Source organism: Nelumbo nucifera, chromosome 6 (assembly GCF_055504915.1).
Source record: "Nelumbo nucifera cultivar China Antique chromosome 6, China Antique-T2T, whole genome shotgun sequence".
In the NCBI taxonomy this organism is placed as follows: domain Eukaryota; kingdom Viridiplantae; phylum Streptophyta; class Magnoliopsida; order Proteales; family Nelumbonaceae; genus Nelumbo; species Nelumbo nucifera.
Genome location: NC_142654.1, coordinates 11,829,284 through 11,848,296, shown reverse-complemented (window position 1 = coordinate 11,848,296; position 19,013 = coordinate 11,829,284). Strand labels below are relative to the sequence as shown.

Sequence of the window (19,013 nt, the reverse complement as noted above, 5' to 3'; positions counted from 1 at the left end):
GGTGGCCAACGTGCATAGCAGTTGCCTCAGGGAATCTCGGACCACTTAGGCGACCTCTCGGAAATCTCAAATGCGGTGCGTGAAGCCCACACCAAACAATGCCTATATAAAGGCACCAAACCCAATGGCATAGGGGGGGCAAATAAGCAAGTAAGCAGATTCTAGATCTCATACTTTGTGATTTTTAGCTCACAGTCTACTACCAGAGTATTGACCAGCTTGGCACCTGGTCAGCTCAGCACCTCCCAGGCAGCTCGTCACCTGGTCAGCTCGGCACGTCATAGGCAGTTCGGCACTATAGTCAGCTCGCCACCTAACCTGCCTAGCTCGACTCAACTAGGCAGCCAAAGTTCTCCACTTCGGCCTGAGTCATCAGCCACTTGGAAGCAGACCAAATGACGAGGTATTTAGCACAAAAAATTCACACTTCACCAAAAATTGATTCATCAAACCTCTTCTCTGTTGAAGTTTGCATTGAGGTATGCGTTTAAGCAGGTGAGAGAACAACGATCCTTTTCATTTCTCCATCCGATTTACTGAACAGATATTGATCTAGTGTTATTTTGTTCTTTTATTTAGTTTTTCTCTTGTTCAAAGCTCCTGATCAACATCGTTTTTAGATCCCCTTCAAAGTATCTCTGAAAGTGAAAGTAAGATTTCTCCTGTACCTGATTTTCATTTTCAAATACTGCTGCAAGATTTCTCCTGTACCTGATTTCTTTCAAACACTAATTGCATACCCTATTGACATATTATTGGCTCATGTCTCCTAGACCCAATTTTCTTAATTTATGGTCTTTCTTTTTCCCTTTGGTTTTCAGTAATCAAATTATTTCTGCACATTACTCATTGCAATGAAGATTATACAGTTATAATCTCACCAGCAAAAGGCAAAAGAACAAAATCATTGATGAATACTACTGGGGCAACTCGAGTATTTGATGTATATTATAATAGTGAAATATTACTTATTTGGGTATTCTATTTTTGATAGGTATTATTTATTTGTTTGGTAATTCTTTGTTATGGCATCCCTAATAGCTCTCAGCAAAATTAAATAGGATTGTTACATATAATCTGATATCATAAACCAATTTCTATCTATCCATATGGTGATTTTTAGATATTCAAAGACTAATAGTATCCTTAGTTCGGTTTAAAATCTTCCCTACAGAATATATATGCATAAGTTACAGTTAAATAAAGAAATGCATGCATTGATATGGGCCTTTTGAACTATAGACTCCTTAAAAATGAAAGGAAAAAAGCCATACCAGTTGTGAACTACTGTTTTTGGGTTCAATTGCTTGCCAAAGTTGTTGAAGGTTTCCTCCCTATTCATTTTACAAATGCACAAATGAGATGGTACATATAGATAGGTAGTACTGATTTAGAAAACCTTGAGCTCAAGTCCTTTACCAATTAACCATTTCATATCCATGGGATAGTACTATATGTTGTGCTCTCAAGACAAAGTATTTATATGCATCAGATTCATTCATCCCATGCTTGATTAACCTGCACATAAAATACTTGTTTAAAGCTTGTTTGATGAAAATTATTGATCAATAAACATCCAGGTAACCTGAAATAGAAAAAGAGAACTAGACCCTTCCAAAAGCCCAACATAAAGTGATGAAACATCCTAAACACAACATATGCACACCTGTTTAAATGGTGTATCACTACTATACCAACTTATATCAACTTCCCCTGAGTTGGGGTTAAGGTTGAGCTAGTCAATAGTTTGTCTGAGTTGAGTTGAGCTGTTAAGAGGTGTGACACCAGGGATAGTTTGGTGTCTTTACTTGTCATTGTGATATGAGAACAGTTTAAGCTCTGCCACACTTCATTAAGGAAAGAATAGACCTTTTATATGTACTCTAAAACATATAAACAAGGAAGTTGTCAACTGGTAGGAGATTATTTTATTTTCTCCCACTTGTTTCTTATCTATACAGCATTTACATGGTACCAGAGCCAGGTTCATCTCTTATAGAAGCACGCAAGTGACCTCTGACCACTCTTACAAATTCACTAGTGACCTGCAGTTGATGCTAGAAAGTTTTGTGGACTATCACAACAACCCATGATCTCTTCTGGGTGTTCAGTGTGACCTGCAATCACTTTTACGTAGGGTTTAAGGTCTGTGCTCCATACTAGAAGTGGCATTAAGATTGCAGAACCCATTCTATTTGAGTTTCTTTTAGGAGATCAGTATCTCCACTTAATGCCATCCTTGAGTGGGTCAAGTCTATTTTCATTTTTCTACTCAGTTACAGTCACCACGTGTGACTGTGGAATGATGCATGTGGTTGTTTAGACTCTGTAATTGATTTTACTAAAGAGGTGTGGACATATGCAATGAGATATGATGCTATTCTTGGAGTCCAATGACTCCGAACCATCGAGCTAATGACATAGAATCTTGCTAATATGATTCTGCAATACAGTGATGACAGTGGTAGTCACATTCTAGAGGGTGCTTAGTTTTTAGATTCTATACATTGAAAGCAAATAGAGTCAGTGTGGGACTTTACTAGCTTTGGCCAGAGTGCCAGACTGATGCGAGGACTCGGTCAATAGTGGGTTAATTTAATGATGTATTTCAGGAACCAATTGAAATACCATCCCCATGTCTCCTCCCTGAACCATGCTATCACACTGATTGAAGGAGCAAAACCAATCTAAGTCCATATAGATACCCACCAACTTATATAAACCACTGCATATTAATAAAGCTTGTTGTCTTTTTGCCTAAAATTTCTTTTTACTTCTCTGCTTTCCCCTATAGTGGTCCTTGGCACTATAGCTTGGGGAAGGGTAGCCTCACTTTCTCAGTAATAGGTTGAGTCTCATAACAGGTTTCATGAATTAGAACATCTCCATGGTCTTATATTTGGTGATCCAAGTATGGGGGTTTGGGTCCAATAGCTTTATGATTAGTAGAAAAGGCATGAACTTGAAATCTCCTCCATTAATCTTCTCATACATGGTGATGGCATTGTCATCCTGGAATGCCAAGAAAATGAGTGTGGCTACCACAAGATATATTGAAAAGGGATTTTGTGGGGTTGAATCATGAATTTCTTACTCCCATCTTCTTGGTTGGGAATTCAGAGGTGATAGAAAGTTGCACAAAGGCATTCCAACTCTATTTGTTTTGTTTTCATTGCCATGGTAGTTGGTTCTGTATTTTCTCTATTTTCATGCCCAATGCTATTGTATAGAAAAGCTTTATAATTTTCAATGATCATCTTCATTCCTAAAATTGGGATCTGCATCATTTTTTTTGGCATGGATTAGGTATTATTATTGACAAATTCCTTGGCCTCCATTTGGTTTCATCTATTGCGAGAAGATTGTCTAGGAATTAAAGCATAGAAAGAGAAACGGTAAACAAAAATTAGCTCGATGGATGATTGGGATCCTGTTGGAGACCTATTCAACAAGTTTAGTGATTGGATTAGATATGGCTTGATTTCTCTGTTAATTACGGAAGTTAGTAGATGCATTTGGACAGTCAATGCATTTATAGCATAATAAGGTTTCCTTTTAAAATACTAAAACATTTGGACAGTCAATTTAGCAGTTACCAGACGGCTACTTTGACAAATTCTAACACTGTCACTTTTTTCACAATATGGCAGAGTGTTAGGACTCCTCGTGTCTGAGTTTGACAAAGAAATACCCTAGCATCCTTGTAACATAGCCCAGAACCAGGAAAACACAGGCAGGTTTGCAGGGTTGTTAACTGTACCAAATCAATATAATGTCCTAAACAAACACTATACCAATGAATACCTTGTAAATCTTCCCTCATCTTGAGGGAGGGGAGCAATGTCTGAAGTAACTACTTTCTATACAAAATATTTACTGAATCAAGTGCTTTACATTTTGGATTGTTAAGTATTTCAGAGATTTTCAATGGTGCAGTTGATATCTGTATGCTTAAACTACTGCTTTTTCTTTTCCTCCTTTTTTTTAGTTTGTACCTTGAAAACATCCTCTGGCAGTACCTTCATGCAAAGCCAATCAGCATGGAGTTCAAATCACAGGATGGCCGCATTTAGTACAGACTACTCCAATGTGAAATCTTCAAGCCATATCAACACCTCATTTCTCTACGAAGCAAAGCATCCACAAAAAAGTCAATAACAATTTCAGAAGATAAGATGAAATGAAAGGACATAAAGCAAGCAAACATCCAACCTCGAATGACTATTCTACATAAACTATTAGTTGTGCAAAATATAAGAAAAAATGATAAGTTGCAGGTCAATTGCTGATGTAAGAAACTGTAAAGAGAACTGGATCATGGAAATATATTGTGAGGAAGATAGATAAAAACATAATCACAAGTCCAATTTTCAATCTCTTCATTTCTTTCTTTTGTTTTGCATAGGGTGGTGTAACATTGTAATTCTATCAATGAATTCATAGAGATCATTTGCAACACTTCTAGAACAGAATACTCATTATTGGAACAGTGGAAGAAAATACCAAAATATCATACCATTATGAAACTCCATGTCCGCCCTACATCATTGTATCTAGCAAGCAAACAACCCTCTTTTGGTTTGAAACCGTCACTAAGAAGTGCAGAGCGCAATGCTTCCTCCTTCTGAAGAACAATGTCTTCAGTTGGTTTTCCACTGAATTTCAATACTGCAACAATGCCCCCTTCCACTTTTCTCAAGATAAGTGCTTCTTTGTTTGGATCTGGCAAACTGATTGAGAAGCATACTTATTAAATTATTTCACACATCAAACTAAATAGGCATGAGAAAACTATTTCTCAAAGAGAGAATTTACTCCTTTAACTACTTCGGCAATTTTCTATAACATAACAACTTAAATATTTGAACCCAAAATTTTTTAGCGCTTTATTTTTGGTATTTGAATAGTTGGGTTAGTGGGTCAGAGGTTGGTAAAGACACAGGGTGGGGAAGGGATTGGGTGCACTTGAGACCTAGTGGCCATACCACAAAGAGCCTGCAGACATGTTTGTTTGATCTTGTGCCTCCACTATGGGAGGAATGGCTTGCCACCAACTCAATTGAGGGCTGGCTCCTTGGTGTGTTAGCTGGTTTGTTCCAGCATTGATGCGGAATCGAATCCTGCAACCAGCACTTTGGGGAAAAAAGGGGTCAAGGGGGAAGTTATTAATGGTGCATGGCACCCAATACCAAAAAATAAAAAAAACTATGGAACATTTGGTGGTTGTGTTTTGCTACTTCCAGTTTTTATGTTTCTTTAATGATCCATTTACTGACTAGTATTTATTTTTATGATATATTTATAATCTTTTTAAATTTTAGTTATGAACCAAAGCAAATAATAAAAGCATTACCTGATCAGATCTTTCTCTAATGACAGAACTATTTGAATAGATACTTTAGACAAATCAGCATCAACTGCCCGAGTGAACACAGGAGTAGTCATTGGGATCTTCTCCATAGAGGAATTCTTTCCAAATATATACCTAAAGAAATACCATTAACTGTCATAAATTATTCCATAGAAGATACCTTCTCTGCAAAACTTCAAAACAGCAAAGTAGAAACCAGGCTCGTCTTCAAATTTAGCTATCTCAAATGAATGATTGGCTGCAACCTTCTTCAAAGTAAGTCTATCAGGCAGGTCAGAAATCACCACATCAGAATACTGTTGCCTTTGCTTCTCTACAACTTCCCTTCCTTGAGAGTAGCTGATTACCAGGCTTGCACCTATGCAAACCACAGTCAGAAGTTAGGACACGGAAAGGATGCTCTATCACTGATGTGGGTTCAACAGAGAGACTCCAAGCCAACCATCATCAGCCTTGCACAGCATACATCCAGAGGCTTCAGCCAATTTTTAGCTAATCAGCAGGATTGCTTCATTTATTTATGGTGGTAACTCATGTGTTAGATTCAAATTGCCATCGAAATATAGTTATCCAAACCTGTGACCAGGCTGTGTATTTAAACATGATTCATCAAAGATGGAGAGAACCCAATACAGACCAATGCAGAGTTTTCCTGTAAACATAATACATACTTCTTATGTAGATGTGGACCATGAGGTCAAATTATGGTTTACCAGATAAACTTTGTTCTTCAGAAGCTAGCAGGGGAAGCTGGGATCGTAATTCCAGTTGAGATCAAAATGAAGTTTTTGAAAAGAGTCCATCTATGGATGGAGGTAGTCATTCAGAAACTGTTTTAAATCTTGCCTTTTTGTGTGTCTCTGCTTTCTTGTTTTCCCGTTTGTTTACTAATTGTGCAGTAATAGGACTGGACTACACGGATAAGCATTCAGAGAAACTGCAACTAAGAAGATGTATGTTCATAATATTAAATTTAATTTACTGTTTTGGAGATCGTCTGAGAGCCATTATGAGATTTTGGAGATCATTTCAGCTTGTTTCCTTGTATTTTGAATGCATAAATTCATCACGAGAACAATAAAATGCACCCATCGAGTTGGGTTCTTGAAATTGTGGGATAGTGGCTATTTGGCTTCTTATAATGAAACATTAATTTGCATCCTTCTAAAATATCCAAACAGTCACAAATTAACACCCTTGTTTTGCATCAGTGGTTGCCAAACAAGAAGAGTGTAAAGTGAAGGTAAAATCTGGTCCACAATTGCATGCACCCGAACCGGAGGTGTAATATTTTGCAGTGCGTAAATTTGCATTTACACTCCTTCCAAACGCACCCTTAGGGGTGTAAGTTACAGTCCGGATTCAGTGCGTCTGGACTTGATGGGATTTTCTCTTCGAGTCCATTGAAATTTTGACACGTCAATCTGTTCTCATCTGCCCATCACCTGCAACCAACTGAAACTTTATAAATTTTTTGTAAACAGAACCGCTAGCTACATGGCAAGTGGCAACCGGCTCAACGGTATCTTCAACCCGTTCGATGACTTCACATTCCCGTGCGGTATCTTCAACCTACTGTACTCCTCTTGAATCCGAGCAAGCCCACGAGCAGCTCCTAACACCAAGCTAATCCTCGTCGTCCAGTCCAGAGGTATCCTCCCTGGTCCTCGATTCTCTGATTCAAATCAACTCAAAAGTTAATCCATGCTCAGCTTTATTGAATAAAGACGGTAACAGCGAGAAATTAGCATGGAGAAGAGAATGCAAGCTTCCATTAGAGAGGTAATTGTAGACGAGGAGCTTCTCCTCCTTGGCGTGGTAAATTTGTAATAAGCTCTGAGATGAACCAGGTTAGGATGTTTGAGCTTCCTAATCAAATCCATATACTGTTCAAATTCCTTCCTCGCACATGGGTTGGCGTCCTTGAGCCTCTTCACCGCAACCGTGCACCCATCTTCCAGTACAGCCTTGTAGACTGTTCCTAAACTTCCTTTTCCCAGCATCTCCGCCGATGCCCGAAGCAGGTCCTCTAGCTCAAACTGCTTCCTCCTATCGAAGAACACAAGCTTGCTCCAGTTTGTCGCAGTGGTACTATCGTTGTCTCCTCCTCCACGACCACACACATTATTTAGCTACATCTTGTTGTCACCTGAATTACCGCTGCTTCTTCTCCTGCCTTTTGAATTGGAGATGGAACCATTGTCTCCTGAATTTCCTCCACAGTAGTAAGCAACAACAAACGACGTGACCACTGGTAAAACCACCACAGAATTCACAACCACAATGGTGACGGTGGAGCCGATACTAAGTCCCTTCCAGGACTCCTCTTCCTTCCTTGCCGGACCTGCAACAATACTAGTAGGCAATGAGCTGGGGTTCGACGACACTACGGTCTGCACTGACGCAACTGCCGGAGGGGCATCCAAGAATGAACAAATCGGTAATGGGCTCGGCTCGCACAGCCCTTCATTTCTTGTGATGCTTTGCGATCCGAATTTCTTCAGCAGACCGAATGGCACCCTCCGTAGAACTCGTTGTTAGTTAAGTTTAGCTCTCTGAGCTCCAACAGCATTGCGGAGAGATCTGGAAGCTGCCAGCAAGCACATTATTCTATATTCCAATCGTGAGGCGACGAGTTAAGTTGAGGATCTGCCTGGGGATGGGACCCCGGAGATTGTTGTCAGAAAGGTCTAGCTGAAGGAGACGCTTGAGGGAGCCAATATCGGCTGGGACATCACCGGAGAAGTTGTTTCCGGTGAGGTAGAGGAGCCTGAGATTGGAGCAATTGGTGAGGGGGAGAAGAGTTACCGTTGAGCCGGTTGCCATGGAGCTATCGGTTCTGTTTACAAAAAATTTAGGGGTAATAGCACATAAGGGCAACTTTTGGGGTTTAATATCAATAAAAGTAATATATTTTAAAAAAAAATTAAAAATAGGTTAACTTTTAAAACATTTGTTCACCAGAGCCGCCGCCCGCCACCGTTGTCCACCCACCTCCACCTCCACCTCCTGCAATGTTGGTGGAGGCTGAAGGCAGAGGTGGCGGCGGTGGCGCTGGTAGTTTCTCTGTGACGCCCACCTCCGCCTCTGCCTTCGGCAATGTTGCCGGAGATGGGTGGAGACAGGTGGTGGTGGCGGCGGGCAGAGGAATGACCACCAGTGCAGCCGTCGCCACCGCCACCTCTGCCTCCAGCCACCTCCGGCAACGTTGTCAGAGGCAAAGGTGGGCAGAGGCGACGGACGGCGGTTCTAGTGAACAAATGGTAAGAAGAAGATGAACAGTGTTTTTGTCCTTGATATTATTTTTAAAAAGTTAATCAAATTTTTTATTTTTTTTAAATATATTAATTTTATTGATATTAAATCCCAAAAATTGCCCTAATATGCTAAAAAAATAATTTTTTATTTAAAAATATTGTTAATGATCATAAAGTTTCAGTCGTTGGCAGGCACTTCAGATTCAGTGTGTTTGGATTCGAAGGGATTTTCTCTTCAAATCCACTAAAATTTTGATGCATCTTTCGGTGCTAGACTGGTCATCACCAGCAACCGGTTGAAGTTTTACTGCTAGTTATGATTGATAAAAATATTTTTAAATAAAAATTGATAAATATAAAATTTTTGTAAAAAAATCTAACTAAATATTGACAAAAAGTTCGAAACCCTCATGTTCTCATACTTGAACCCTTTTCCCCCGACCATTAACGGGAAGACAAAACCTTCCTCACGGTTGTGGCTTTGGATTTGCAAGACAAATCCTTACATTCTCAATCCAAACACAACTCAATCCTTGCTCCTCCAACCATTAATGGGAAGACAAACCTGGTTTTGGCTTTGAATTTGCAAGACATGAGACGTCTTCTTCTTCCTCCATACTAAGCTTCTGAAAGTAAAAACAATAGCTCCAATACTCCAAAGATATCTTTTCAAGAAAAATATATTCAAGTAGTCATGCTATCACACATAGGATTTTCTTTCATGATAGGCTCTCAAAAATTTATATTTTCAAAGGATTCTTGGGTTTCAGATTTTAATACGAAAAAGTGATATTAGGGATTTTCGGGCATAAATCAGTGAATTCATTAACTTGGTCAGTGTTGACAACTTGCCAAATGAGTTAGAGTTAGGATCTTCAGTCTTACAAAAGGATTCTTGGACACAAATCAGCGGGTTCATTAGCCTTTTTATTCTCAGTTTCTGCATTTTGTATTTTGGGGTTTCATTCACCTTTAAAACACTTTGATGTTTGAAACTTTCCATTAATATCATTGCTGTCGTCGCTAAAATCTATAGTTGTCGTTTTGTTGCAGTTTGAACACCATTGATAAGGCTTGTTGTTGTTATTGGTCGGAGGGAGAAGGTTTGAGTCACAAGGCTTTGCAGAGACTGCTCTGCAAGTCTTTTTCGCAAGTTGCAAAAATGTAGATTTTTTTTATATCTTTTATCAATTTTTATTTAAGCTCCAACCGGTTATAAGTAATGGCCAATTAAGCATGAAATGATGTGTCAAAATTTTAGTGGATTCGAAGAAAAAATTTCTTGGAATCCAAACGCACTGAATCCGAACCGGATTGCAAGTGATAGGCAGATGAGAATAAATTAACGTGTCAAAATTTTAATGGATAGAATAGAAAATTCCTTCAAGTCCAAACGCACTCAATCCGGACTGGTAATTTATGCAGTTTTAAAAAATATCTCAGTCGACCAGTCCGCAATTTTACATTAACTGGGTGTAAATTTTCACTTCTTAAGGTACGCCTAGGCCCACAAGTTCAGTTTTATTAAATTTTCAAGCTGGGCTCCATAACCGTAGTTCGAAATCCAACTTGGGCTGATTGAACAACCCAAACTCGGCCCGGGTTAAAAAAAAAAAAATCAAAACGACTAAGCGCTGACCCGGCCGAGACGCTTGAATAAATGTCTTCGCTACCAAACACTACTTTATCCTTCACCCAATCACCCCCAGTCCTCCACCGGTTTCCCCGCATTTCTTTCGACTTGGCTTCTCTCTCTCTCTCTCTCTCGCTAAAAATGGCAGCGTCCGCACACCATCTTCTCTGCAACCTCAGCACATTCAAATCAACCAAAGCCAAGACTAGGTTCCGCAATGAGTCGCGAAAGCTCGGTAGAAAATCGTTGCGATGCGAGCAGACTGTTGTCGATAATAGACGAGCCACGGTGAAGAACAGTAACGATTCCCTGGAGATCTGCCGAGTCCTTAACGGAATGTGGCAAACGAGCGGCGGGTGGGGCAGAATCAACCGAGATGACGCCGTCGAAGCCATGCTTCAATACGCCGACGCCGGCCTCTCCACCTTCGACATGGCCGACCACTGTGAGCTCACTACCCTATCCCTTCCCTACCTCCCTACTTCCCTTTTTTTCCTCATACTGTTTCATTCAATTTCCTTGATTAATCAGAGTCGTCCACATCCTCGTTTGGACGGTTATGTATATATGACAAACGGTCTACAGATGTGTTGTTTCTTTGGACGGATAAGATCGTTCCATATCGAAGTTGGTGTCTGCACGAACTTCTATGTTTTAACTGTATAACACTTGTTAGAAGGCAAGAGCAACGTGGCATTCAACTGAATGTCAGTTGAATAGATAAGAAGGAGAGGAGAGCAACATATTAATCGCTAATGACTATACACTACCCTTGACTCGCATTCTTACTGCAACATTGCAGCTTTACTGTTTTCTTCCTCCGGCAAAAATGGCAGCATCCCTGCACCATCCCTTTAACAACCTCAGCTTCAAATCATTCAAAACTGAAACAAGAATCGGTTCTAAATCGAAAAAGCTCGGATGGAAGCCATTCCGCTGCGAGCAGGATGTGGAAAATAGGCGAGCTCTGGTGAAGAATGGGAAGGATTCCTTGGATATATGCCGGGTTGTGAATGGGATGTGGCAGACCAGTGGTGGTTGGGGAAGTATCGACCAGGACAATGCTGCTGATACAATGCTTCGATACGCCGATGCCGGACTAACCACATTCGACATGGCCGATATCTGTTAGTCTCTTGAAATAAAATTGATAAATCATTCTCATGGTTGAAAACTATTTGATATTGAACATGGGCAGCTTATGCATTTCTACTGTGAATATAATAGGATGATGCTAGTGCATGTGCACTGTACATAATGCACATTGGTTTTTTAATGGTTTCTTTGGTTCTGCAGATGGACCTGCAGAAGATCTGTATGGGATTTTTATCAACAGAGTCCGCCGGGAACGCCCACCTGAGTTACTCGATCAAATCCGAGGGTGAGTTCCAACTTCTGACTGTGTAGTTGTAGACTTTTAGATTTGTTCTGTATTGGCTAAATAATGTGTCTTTCTCTGTCTTTTTGTGTGCTGGAGAGAAGGGGGAGTGTTCTGGAGTCTAGAACACAATTATTTGGTTGGAATTTGAAGTTTTAGACTTTTAATTGCATGTTTGAATTCAGTTTCATGATTCAGTTCTTTTATTTTATTTATTTATTTATTTTTCCTTCCATCCACAATGTTTGTTGGTCAATAAAAAAAAACCTAGAAATCGCCACCAGGTGACCCCATCTTAACAGCAGCAACCAAAAGAAGAAAATGAATTTCAAATACAGCACTTGTACTTGAAACTAGAGGCCCTTGCCAATTCAAACAGGTTGCCCCATATGAACCTACTGTTGTTTAATTAGTAATTTGACTTTTTTTTTTTGATAAAATGTGAGGTAAAGTAGCCCCGGTAGGTGCTAAATGAGTCGTATCGGTATAATAAGAGGCCGTTTGATTGATAACGGCTGAAGTTGATCAACTGAACAACTTACTGCTTTGTCTTTTTAGTGGATAAAATAACTAAATAGTAAAAATTCAAGGATACAGCAATTTACCCAACTTCTGTCTCAACCATTAAGGAGCCCACAACCTCCTTAAAAATCGTTAACCAAAAAACAAAACAATAAGCTTTTAGTTTAGCTACTTCATCTGTTATCATATGGCCCCAAAAATGGTTTACTGATGTGCATAGAATACCATATACAGCACCAATAGTAAGAGATCCGTTGGCTATTGCAAGTTGAAGGTTCTAGCTAGAAGAGCTAGGGACAGGCCAGAAAAGATACTGGTTGAAGTAGTGAGAAATGATTTGAGGGGCCATGGTTTATCAATTGGCATTAGGGGTTGATTGAAGTAGTGAGAAATGATTTGAGGGGCCGTGGTTTATCAATTGGCATTAGGGGTACAAATGGATCGGATCATGATCCGATCCGATCCTATTTGGTTGAATTTGAATCACCCCTGTTCGGATCTTAGGATTGGATCGGATAATATCGTATTCAGATCCCCCTATCCGATCCGAGATCTGATCCTATATATATATTATATAAATATATATAATACATATATACGTTACTTATTTATTTATAAATATATTTTTATAAATTTGTTATATTATTTATTTTTTATAAAAAACATGTATATATATGATGAAAATAATTAAAAAATACTTGTATTTTTTGTTTTTACTTCATCTAAATTAGTATATTGTTTAATAATTTATTAATTTTTAAAGAAAACAAGTCAGATCAGATCAGATCCAAAGATCTGACTTACTGATGGGATTCAAATTCAAATCTGAGTCCTATCAGATCGAATCCAACATGAACAGTGTCAAGTCGGATTTGAATATACCCTGATTCAAATCCGATCCAATCCATTTGCATCCCTAATTGGCATGGCACTAAATAGAGCAGCATGGTGAAAAAGGATTCATGCAATTGACCCCATATAGTTGGATGAGGTTTTGTGGAGCTCAGTTTGCTAGCTTGAAGGGGTTCTATCCATTTAATTAATTTGTTTTGGGGTGTGGATCCTGTTATTACTATCACCATTGTTCTTGGATGTTAGTTCTTGTGGGTTATGTTAGATGAAAACTGGTAAGTTTTTGCTATAGCTGCCTGCTGAGCTATAACCCATTTCACATTTTTCTGATTTTCCCCTCCCCTGTTCCATGGTCAATACCAGGAGAAATTTGGTTGGTTGAGAATCACTGAGAGAGATTTAGTTGGTTTAGAATCTAGATAGACATTGACACAATTGAAGAAGCTCGACCATGATTCTCTAACCTCTATCATTTGTGGTTTTGTTAAATTTATTTTATTTGATGAACTGATGTAAAGTTGTAAAAACGAAATGAGGATCTTTTTTGCAATTCTGTTTCAAATTTATTATTTACCAATTTCAATCTGGCTATTAATGAAGTTAATGGATGATTTGTATCTTAACATATGATGGGGAAGTAGCTAGTAAAGAGCTTGTTTAAATTAATCTCATAGTAGTCACAAATTCTTTTATATATAGTAACTAATACAAAAAAGAATGAAGTGCTCCATTGGGATAATGGAAATTCCACATGGATATAAACACTGTAATATACAAGTACAGTCATAAAGGATGATAAAATTAGCTCAATGTTCTGCTTCTGTGATGCAGCCTTACGAAGTGGGTGCCACCTCCCGTTAAGATGACAAGTAGCTATGTCCGAGAGAGTATAAACGTTTCACGGAAGAGAATGGATGTTGATTGTTTAGACATGCTTCAGTTTCATTGGTAATCATCTCCTTTCTCTGTTATCCTACTTGTTAATTGAATGCATATTGGCTTTGGATTTTACCTGCTTAATCAACTCAATGAGGAATCCTGTCTGAATTGATTCAAACTTTATTCAAGTTGCTCATTTATCTTCTAGAAATGGGTCTAAAACATAAGTTGACTTGAAACTTGATAAAGCATTTTAATGAGTTTCCTGTCATATGATTTCTTTGATTACTTGATCAGGTAGTCCAAGTTCTTGTGAAACTGTTGCATTTCTTTGGCCTGTTCCAGCTTTGATTAGATATTTAGATTCACTAAAAACAGAATTTTAGAAGTTTCTGCTTGTGTATTTAAATTTTTCATTTTCTAAATAATTGCAACATTATGCATAAATTTAAGAGATTCAAGAAATAAAGAATCTTAAATGTTGTTTTTCTCATGTCCTTCTAGATTTATATGTGCTTTTTTCATAAATGATGGTTGTATTGATGGAAGGGAGAGATATCCTCAAACAAAAAGCAACATGCATAAATTTATATATGCTTTTTTCATAAATGATGGTTGTATTGATGGAAGGGAGAGATATCCTCAAACAAAAAGCTACATGCATAACTATCTCTTATTATTGCATCCTTGTCTTGTGCTAACGTGAATAAAGAAGGGAAATTTTCATACAGAGGTTTCATTCCACACCAGATATCTTTCCAAAAATGAATGTTCACCCTCTCCAGGTTTAAAAGTTATGAACTGTGAGAAAGAGTCTTTGGTTTTCATGATCCTTTCAATAGGTGCTTTGAATGGGTGTTTTCTCCCAATCTAGAGACAAGCTTCCATATTTACTCTTCCTTCTCAATGTCATATCATCAAAGCCATTTCCCTGGGTAAATTACAGGAAACCCCTATATGTTGGATGTTGGGGAGTTTGACTTTTAGCTTTCTATATTACTTTTTTACACTTACCCCCTATACTTTTGTATATTGGTTGTATGATCCTTTCCATTACCATTGTCAAAGGAATAGATGGTAAACTCCCATGTGCATGCCCCCTGCATTGTTAGACAATCCTAAAAACCTAAAATGTTCTTTATCTTGATTTATGGTATAGTTTTACTCTTTTTCGTTTAATACTATTAAGAAAAAATATTTGTGGTCATGATCTTCTAACCAAAGATCTAGACCATAAAAGTTGAGCCTCAAAATGAGTCAACTAATCTTGGAAATCCATGGAAGCAGAATAGTAGATTCAGCTAAAGGCATGGTCCATAAATTGGTGTCCTAATATCAGTCATAAAATCTGTGCTTCAAGCAATGCATCAATATTTATAAAAACAATCCATGTAGTGCAAGTGATATTACCAAATCAACTCAAAAATCTAGGCCAGAAAAGTGGTGTCTTAATAGTACACCAAATCAACCCAAAAGGCCAAAAATCTACATTATCAAATTAGTCTTTTAATTTTAAAAAATTAACCTTGACTATTCAAATAATGTAACAAGATAATCTTGGCAATTCAATTAAAATACAAAAAGTTTAAAGAAATCTTGGCCATGTAAAGTGATGTGCCAATAAAACCTAAGATCTGGACCATCAAAATGGCCTCTCCTAATATGAGTCAATTAATCTCAACCATCCAAATGATGTACCAAGATTTCATCTAATCACACCCAAAGATCTAGGCCATCAAAGTGGTCTCCTAAGATCAGTGAAATTAAACTCAGGCAGCCAAGTAGTATACCAAGATATAAATTACTCATCCCTTCAAGTAATGCACAAAATTTTCTAAAAAGCCCATACTTTAAACTGATGTATCAAATAAAACCAAAGACCTGGAACATCAGAATGGCCTACTAAGATCAGTCAATTAATCTCAGACATCCAAATAATGTAAAAAGGGTTCATCTATTTCTAGCCCATCCAAATGATGTGGCAAATCTACCCAAAAGATCTAAGCCATCAAAGTGGTCTCCTAAGATCAATGAATTAATCTGAACCATCCAAGTAATATACCAATATTTCAACTAATCTAGTTCATCCAAATAGTATATGAAAATAACCCAATCTAGCCCTTCAAAGTGGTTTCCTATGGCAATGGCTTAATCTTATCTATCCTAGAATATATAAATTAACTGAAATTTAACATAAACACTGCCCTTGATTTCTATCTAAGATAGCAAAATAGCCCCCTAAACAGTAATCTCAGCCATCCAAATGATTGTACCAAGGTTTCAGCCACTACCACTGGCTCTAACATTGCTTCCATTATTGTTTCATCCACCTCTGTTGTTGTTCATGCACCACTTCCAGTTAATCCTTCCCTATACTCCCACCTTCTCCACCATTCTCATCAGGACATGCTCCACCATAGCCAGTCTACTCACCTCCACTTTCTCTAATGTTTTCATTATAATACCACTTCCACCACTAGTTTAATCATTACTTCCTTCATATCACCTGCCTTAACCACTTCATTCAATCTCATCCATCAAAATGGCCTCCAAAGATCAGTCATCTCAGCCATCCAAATGATGTTATAACTTATAAGGTCTCAGCCTCTACCACCTTCCTTACAACCAGTATCCCGAACACTGCCACTGCATTCATCTACTCTGCCTCCACCACCATTGCCCACAAACTACCACCTGTCTAATATTTCTCTTCACCTTCACCTTCTTCTCTACCATTCTCATAAACATCTTCTCCACTAGGGACAATTTACTCACATCCACTTTTACCTCTGCCTCCACTACTAACTCTATATTCCCCTTTATTATTTCTACCTTCTCCATCCCCATATTATCCTGTATTACCATATCTATTGCCACCACAAACCATTGCCCTCCACTTTCTCGTTTTTCCTTCAAAAAACATCAAAAAGGTTCATAAGCATTTTGGTAATTAATCCACTCACTGTTTACACCTTTGGGAGGTTTGGCATTATGTGAAAGTATCGAGGCAGGCAAGGGGTCCCTATAATTTTCCTATTACTTATGATAACATTATATATAAGAAAGTGTAGTCATAAACTGTCCTCATATTCTAAAGTATGTATGGCTTCTTGTAAACTATTTGATTTATTAACATTTGAAACAGGTGGGATTACTCCAACCCTGGCTACCTTGATGCACTTAAACACCTTACAGATCTGAAAGAAGAAGGTTTGTTTGATTTTTGTTGTATTAAAATCCAAACCTATGTTTTCTTGATTTGCTTGGATTACTCTGGTGGAAGCATGCAGGTAAAATTAAGACAGTGGCTTTGACAAACTTCGATACTGAGAGATTGCAAATAATCCTGGAAAATGGGATTCCAGTTGTTAGCAATCAGGTAAGCTACATCTATTTTTACTCTTTTGTATGTTTTTCTTTCCACTGTGATCCTGTCAAAACGAGGTCTACTACTTTGCTAATGCAAAAGGTTTGTGGGTTTTCTTTAGGTGCAACACTCTATTGTTGACATGCGTCCCCAACAAAAAATGGCAGAACTTTGTCAGCTTACAGGAGTTAAACTGATAACGTCTTTCTCTCTCTCTCTCTCTCTCTCACACACACACACACACACAAAGAAAAGCAACTTGGGTAGTCCTAATTTGTTAACAAGATGAATTGGCTATTTTGACTCCTAGAGCATGTTTTCTAGTTCATTTTTCCTCTTGAATGGGCCATTAAAAATATTGTTTTGTTGCCTATGGTCTATAAAAGAGGTGGCCTCTAAATTGAACATTGTTAGCTTATAACAGGTGTGCCATATATATTCAATGACTGAAAAGTTACAGCTCTGTATATTCTCAACCTTATAGAATTTAAAATGCAGGTATGGAACAGTGATGGGTGGTCTATTGTCTGAGAAGTTCCTTGATACAAACTTAGCCATTCCTTTTGCTGGTCCCCCATTAAACACTCCCTCCCTCCAGAAGTACAAAAGGGTATTACTCAAACATCTATATGACTTCATTGACCACAGTTGTGAATGTGACAATTCTCGGTATGAGCTTTTTATAGAAAAAATTGTGTAGACATCTAACTGACATGTTATGTCTTCTTCATCTTGTTAATTAATGACAGTTAGCATACAGAGATTGTTTCTTTAGGGATCAGATTATAAACTTATAATTGAATTGGTAACGCTTTGAGTTCTATGGTTCATTGATAAATTTTTCAGATGGTAGATGCTTGGGGAGGTTGGAGTCTATTCCAAGCTTTGCTTCAAACACTAAAGAAGATAGCTTCCAAACATGGGGTCACAATCCCAACTGTGGCTGTGAGGTACATACTAGATCAGGTATAGTTGCATTACCTACGTATCCGCGTATCATAGACATAGAACTTGTTCGTGTAGCTTTTGAAGTTACCCGTTTGAGTAACGCTTCTTGTTTTGCTTGGAGGAACTGCAGCCAGACGTGGCAGGATCAATGATAGGTGTTAGACTTGGTCTGTCGGAACATATTCAGGACTCCAATGCTATATTTTCACTTACTCTTGACAATGATGATGTAAACAGCATTCAAGAAATATCAAAGAGAGGAAAAGATCTTCTGAGAGTCATTGGTGACTGTGGAGATGAATATAGGCGTGCATGAACTTTTCTTATAAAAAAACATCAAAATTTGGTATTTTAGAATTTGTATACAGCATTAATAAGTGATTGAGAAACATTAGCCCTTTTATCTCACTCAAAGATGTATGGGACAATGCAAAGGACTAGAGAAATTGAGGGCTAATGCAAATTTATTTGCACTAATGCAAACCTGTGGTAATGCAAATGATTTGGATGCAAGTTTTAATTTATTTTTATTTCAGTTTTTACCTTATTTTGTTTCATTGCAGTAAAAATGAAGTAAAATAAGACCTGAAGCAGAAAAGAGCAAAATCCAAAACAAAATTAAACCAAAATTTTCATTTTTTTTATTTGTACTCCCATGCATTTGTACTAGTGCAAATAAAATTGCACTGTAACCAAACGCAGCCTAAAGGCTCAATTTGGAAGCAATACAAATGCAAATATGTTATTATGTACAGTGCAAATAAAGATTTAAAAATACAAAATACAAAGCCTTGCACTGTACATAT

The 19,013-nt window shown here is 38.0% G+C and overlaps 1 protein-coding gene, 1 long non-coding RNA gene and 1 pseudogene across 4 annotated transcripts; 2 read left to right on the top strand and 1 right to left on the bottom strand.

Moving 5' to 3' along the window:
• Positions 1 to 362: 362 nt before the first annotated feature.
• On the top strand, positions 363 to 5,517 carry LOC148790605 (uncharacterized). The gene is made up of 3 exons (XR_016077299.1): positions 363 to 495; positions 580 to 650; positions 5,380 to 5,517. It is a non-coding gene; the product is annotated as an uncharacterized LOC148790605 (long non-coding RNA).
• A 1,395-nt stretch (positions 5,518 to 6,912) lies between these two features.
• On the bottom strand, positions 6,913 to 9,073 carry LOC109113902 (leucine-rich repeat receptor-like protein kinase PXC1; annotated as a pseudogene).
• Positions 9,074 to 10,181: 1,108 nt separating this feature from the next.
• On the top strand, positions 10,182 to 18,749 carry LOC104588073 (NAD(P)-linked oxidoreductase superfamily protein). 3 transcript variants are annotated; one of them, XM_010245897.3, is made up of 10 exons: positions 10,315 to 10,706; positions 11,064 to 11,388; positions 11,558 to 11,642; positions 13,845 to 13,961; positions 17,038 to 17,102; positions 17,183 to 17,271; positions 17,381 to 17,460; positions 17,758 to 17,869; positions 18,106 to 18,225; positions 18,338 to 18,749. In XM_010245897.3, exons 1-10 carry the CDS (start codon positions 10,638 to 10,640, stop codon positions 18,521 to 18,523), a joined length of 1,248 nt encoding a protein of 415 aa, XP_010244199.1. In that variant the 5' UTR covers positions 10,315 to 10,637; the 3' UTR covers positions 18,524 to 18,749. The 3 variants fall into 3 exon arrangements, 2 of the variants coding, with proteins under 2 accessions (XP_010244190.2, XP_010244199.1); XR_016077298.1 differs by lacking the exon at positions 11,064 to 11,388 and having other exon boundaries at positions 10,182 to 10,706; positions 17,758 to 17,928; XM_010245888.2 differs by lacking the exon at positions 11,064 to 11,388 and having other exon boundaries at positions 10,182 to 10,706.
• The last annotated feature ends 264 nt before the right edge of the window (positions 18,750 to 19,013 follow it).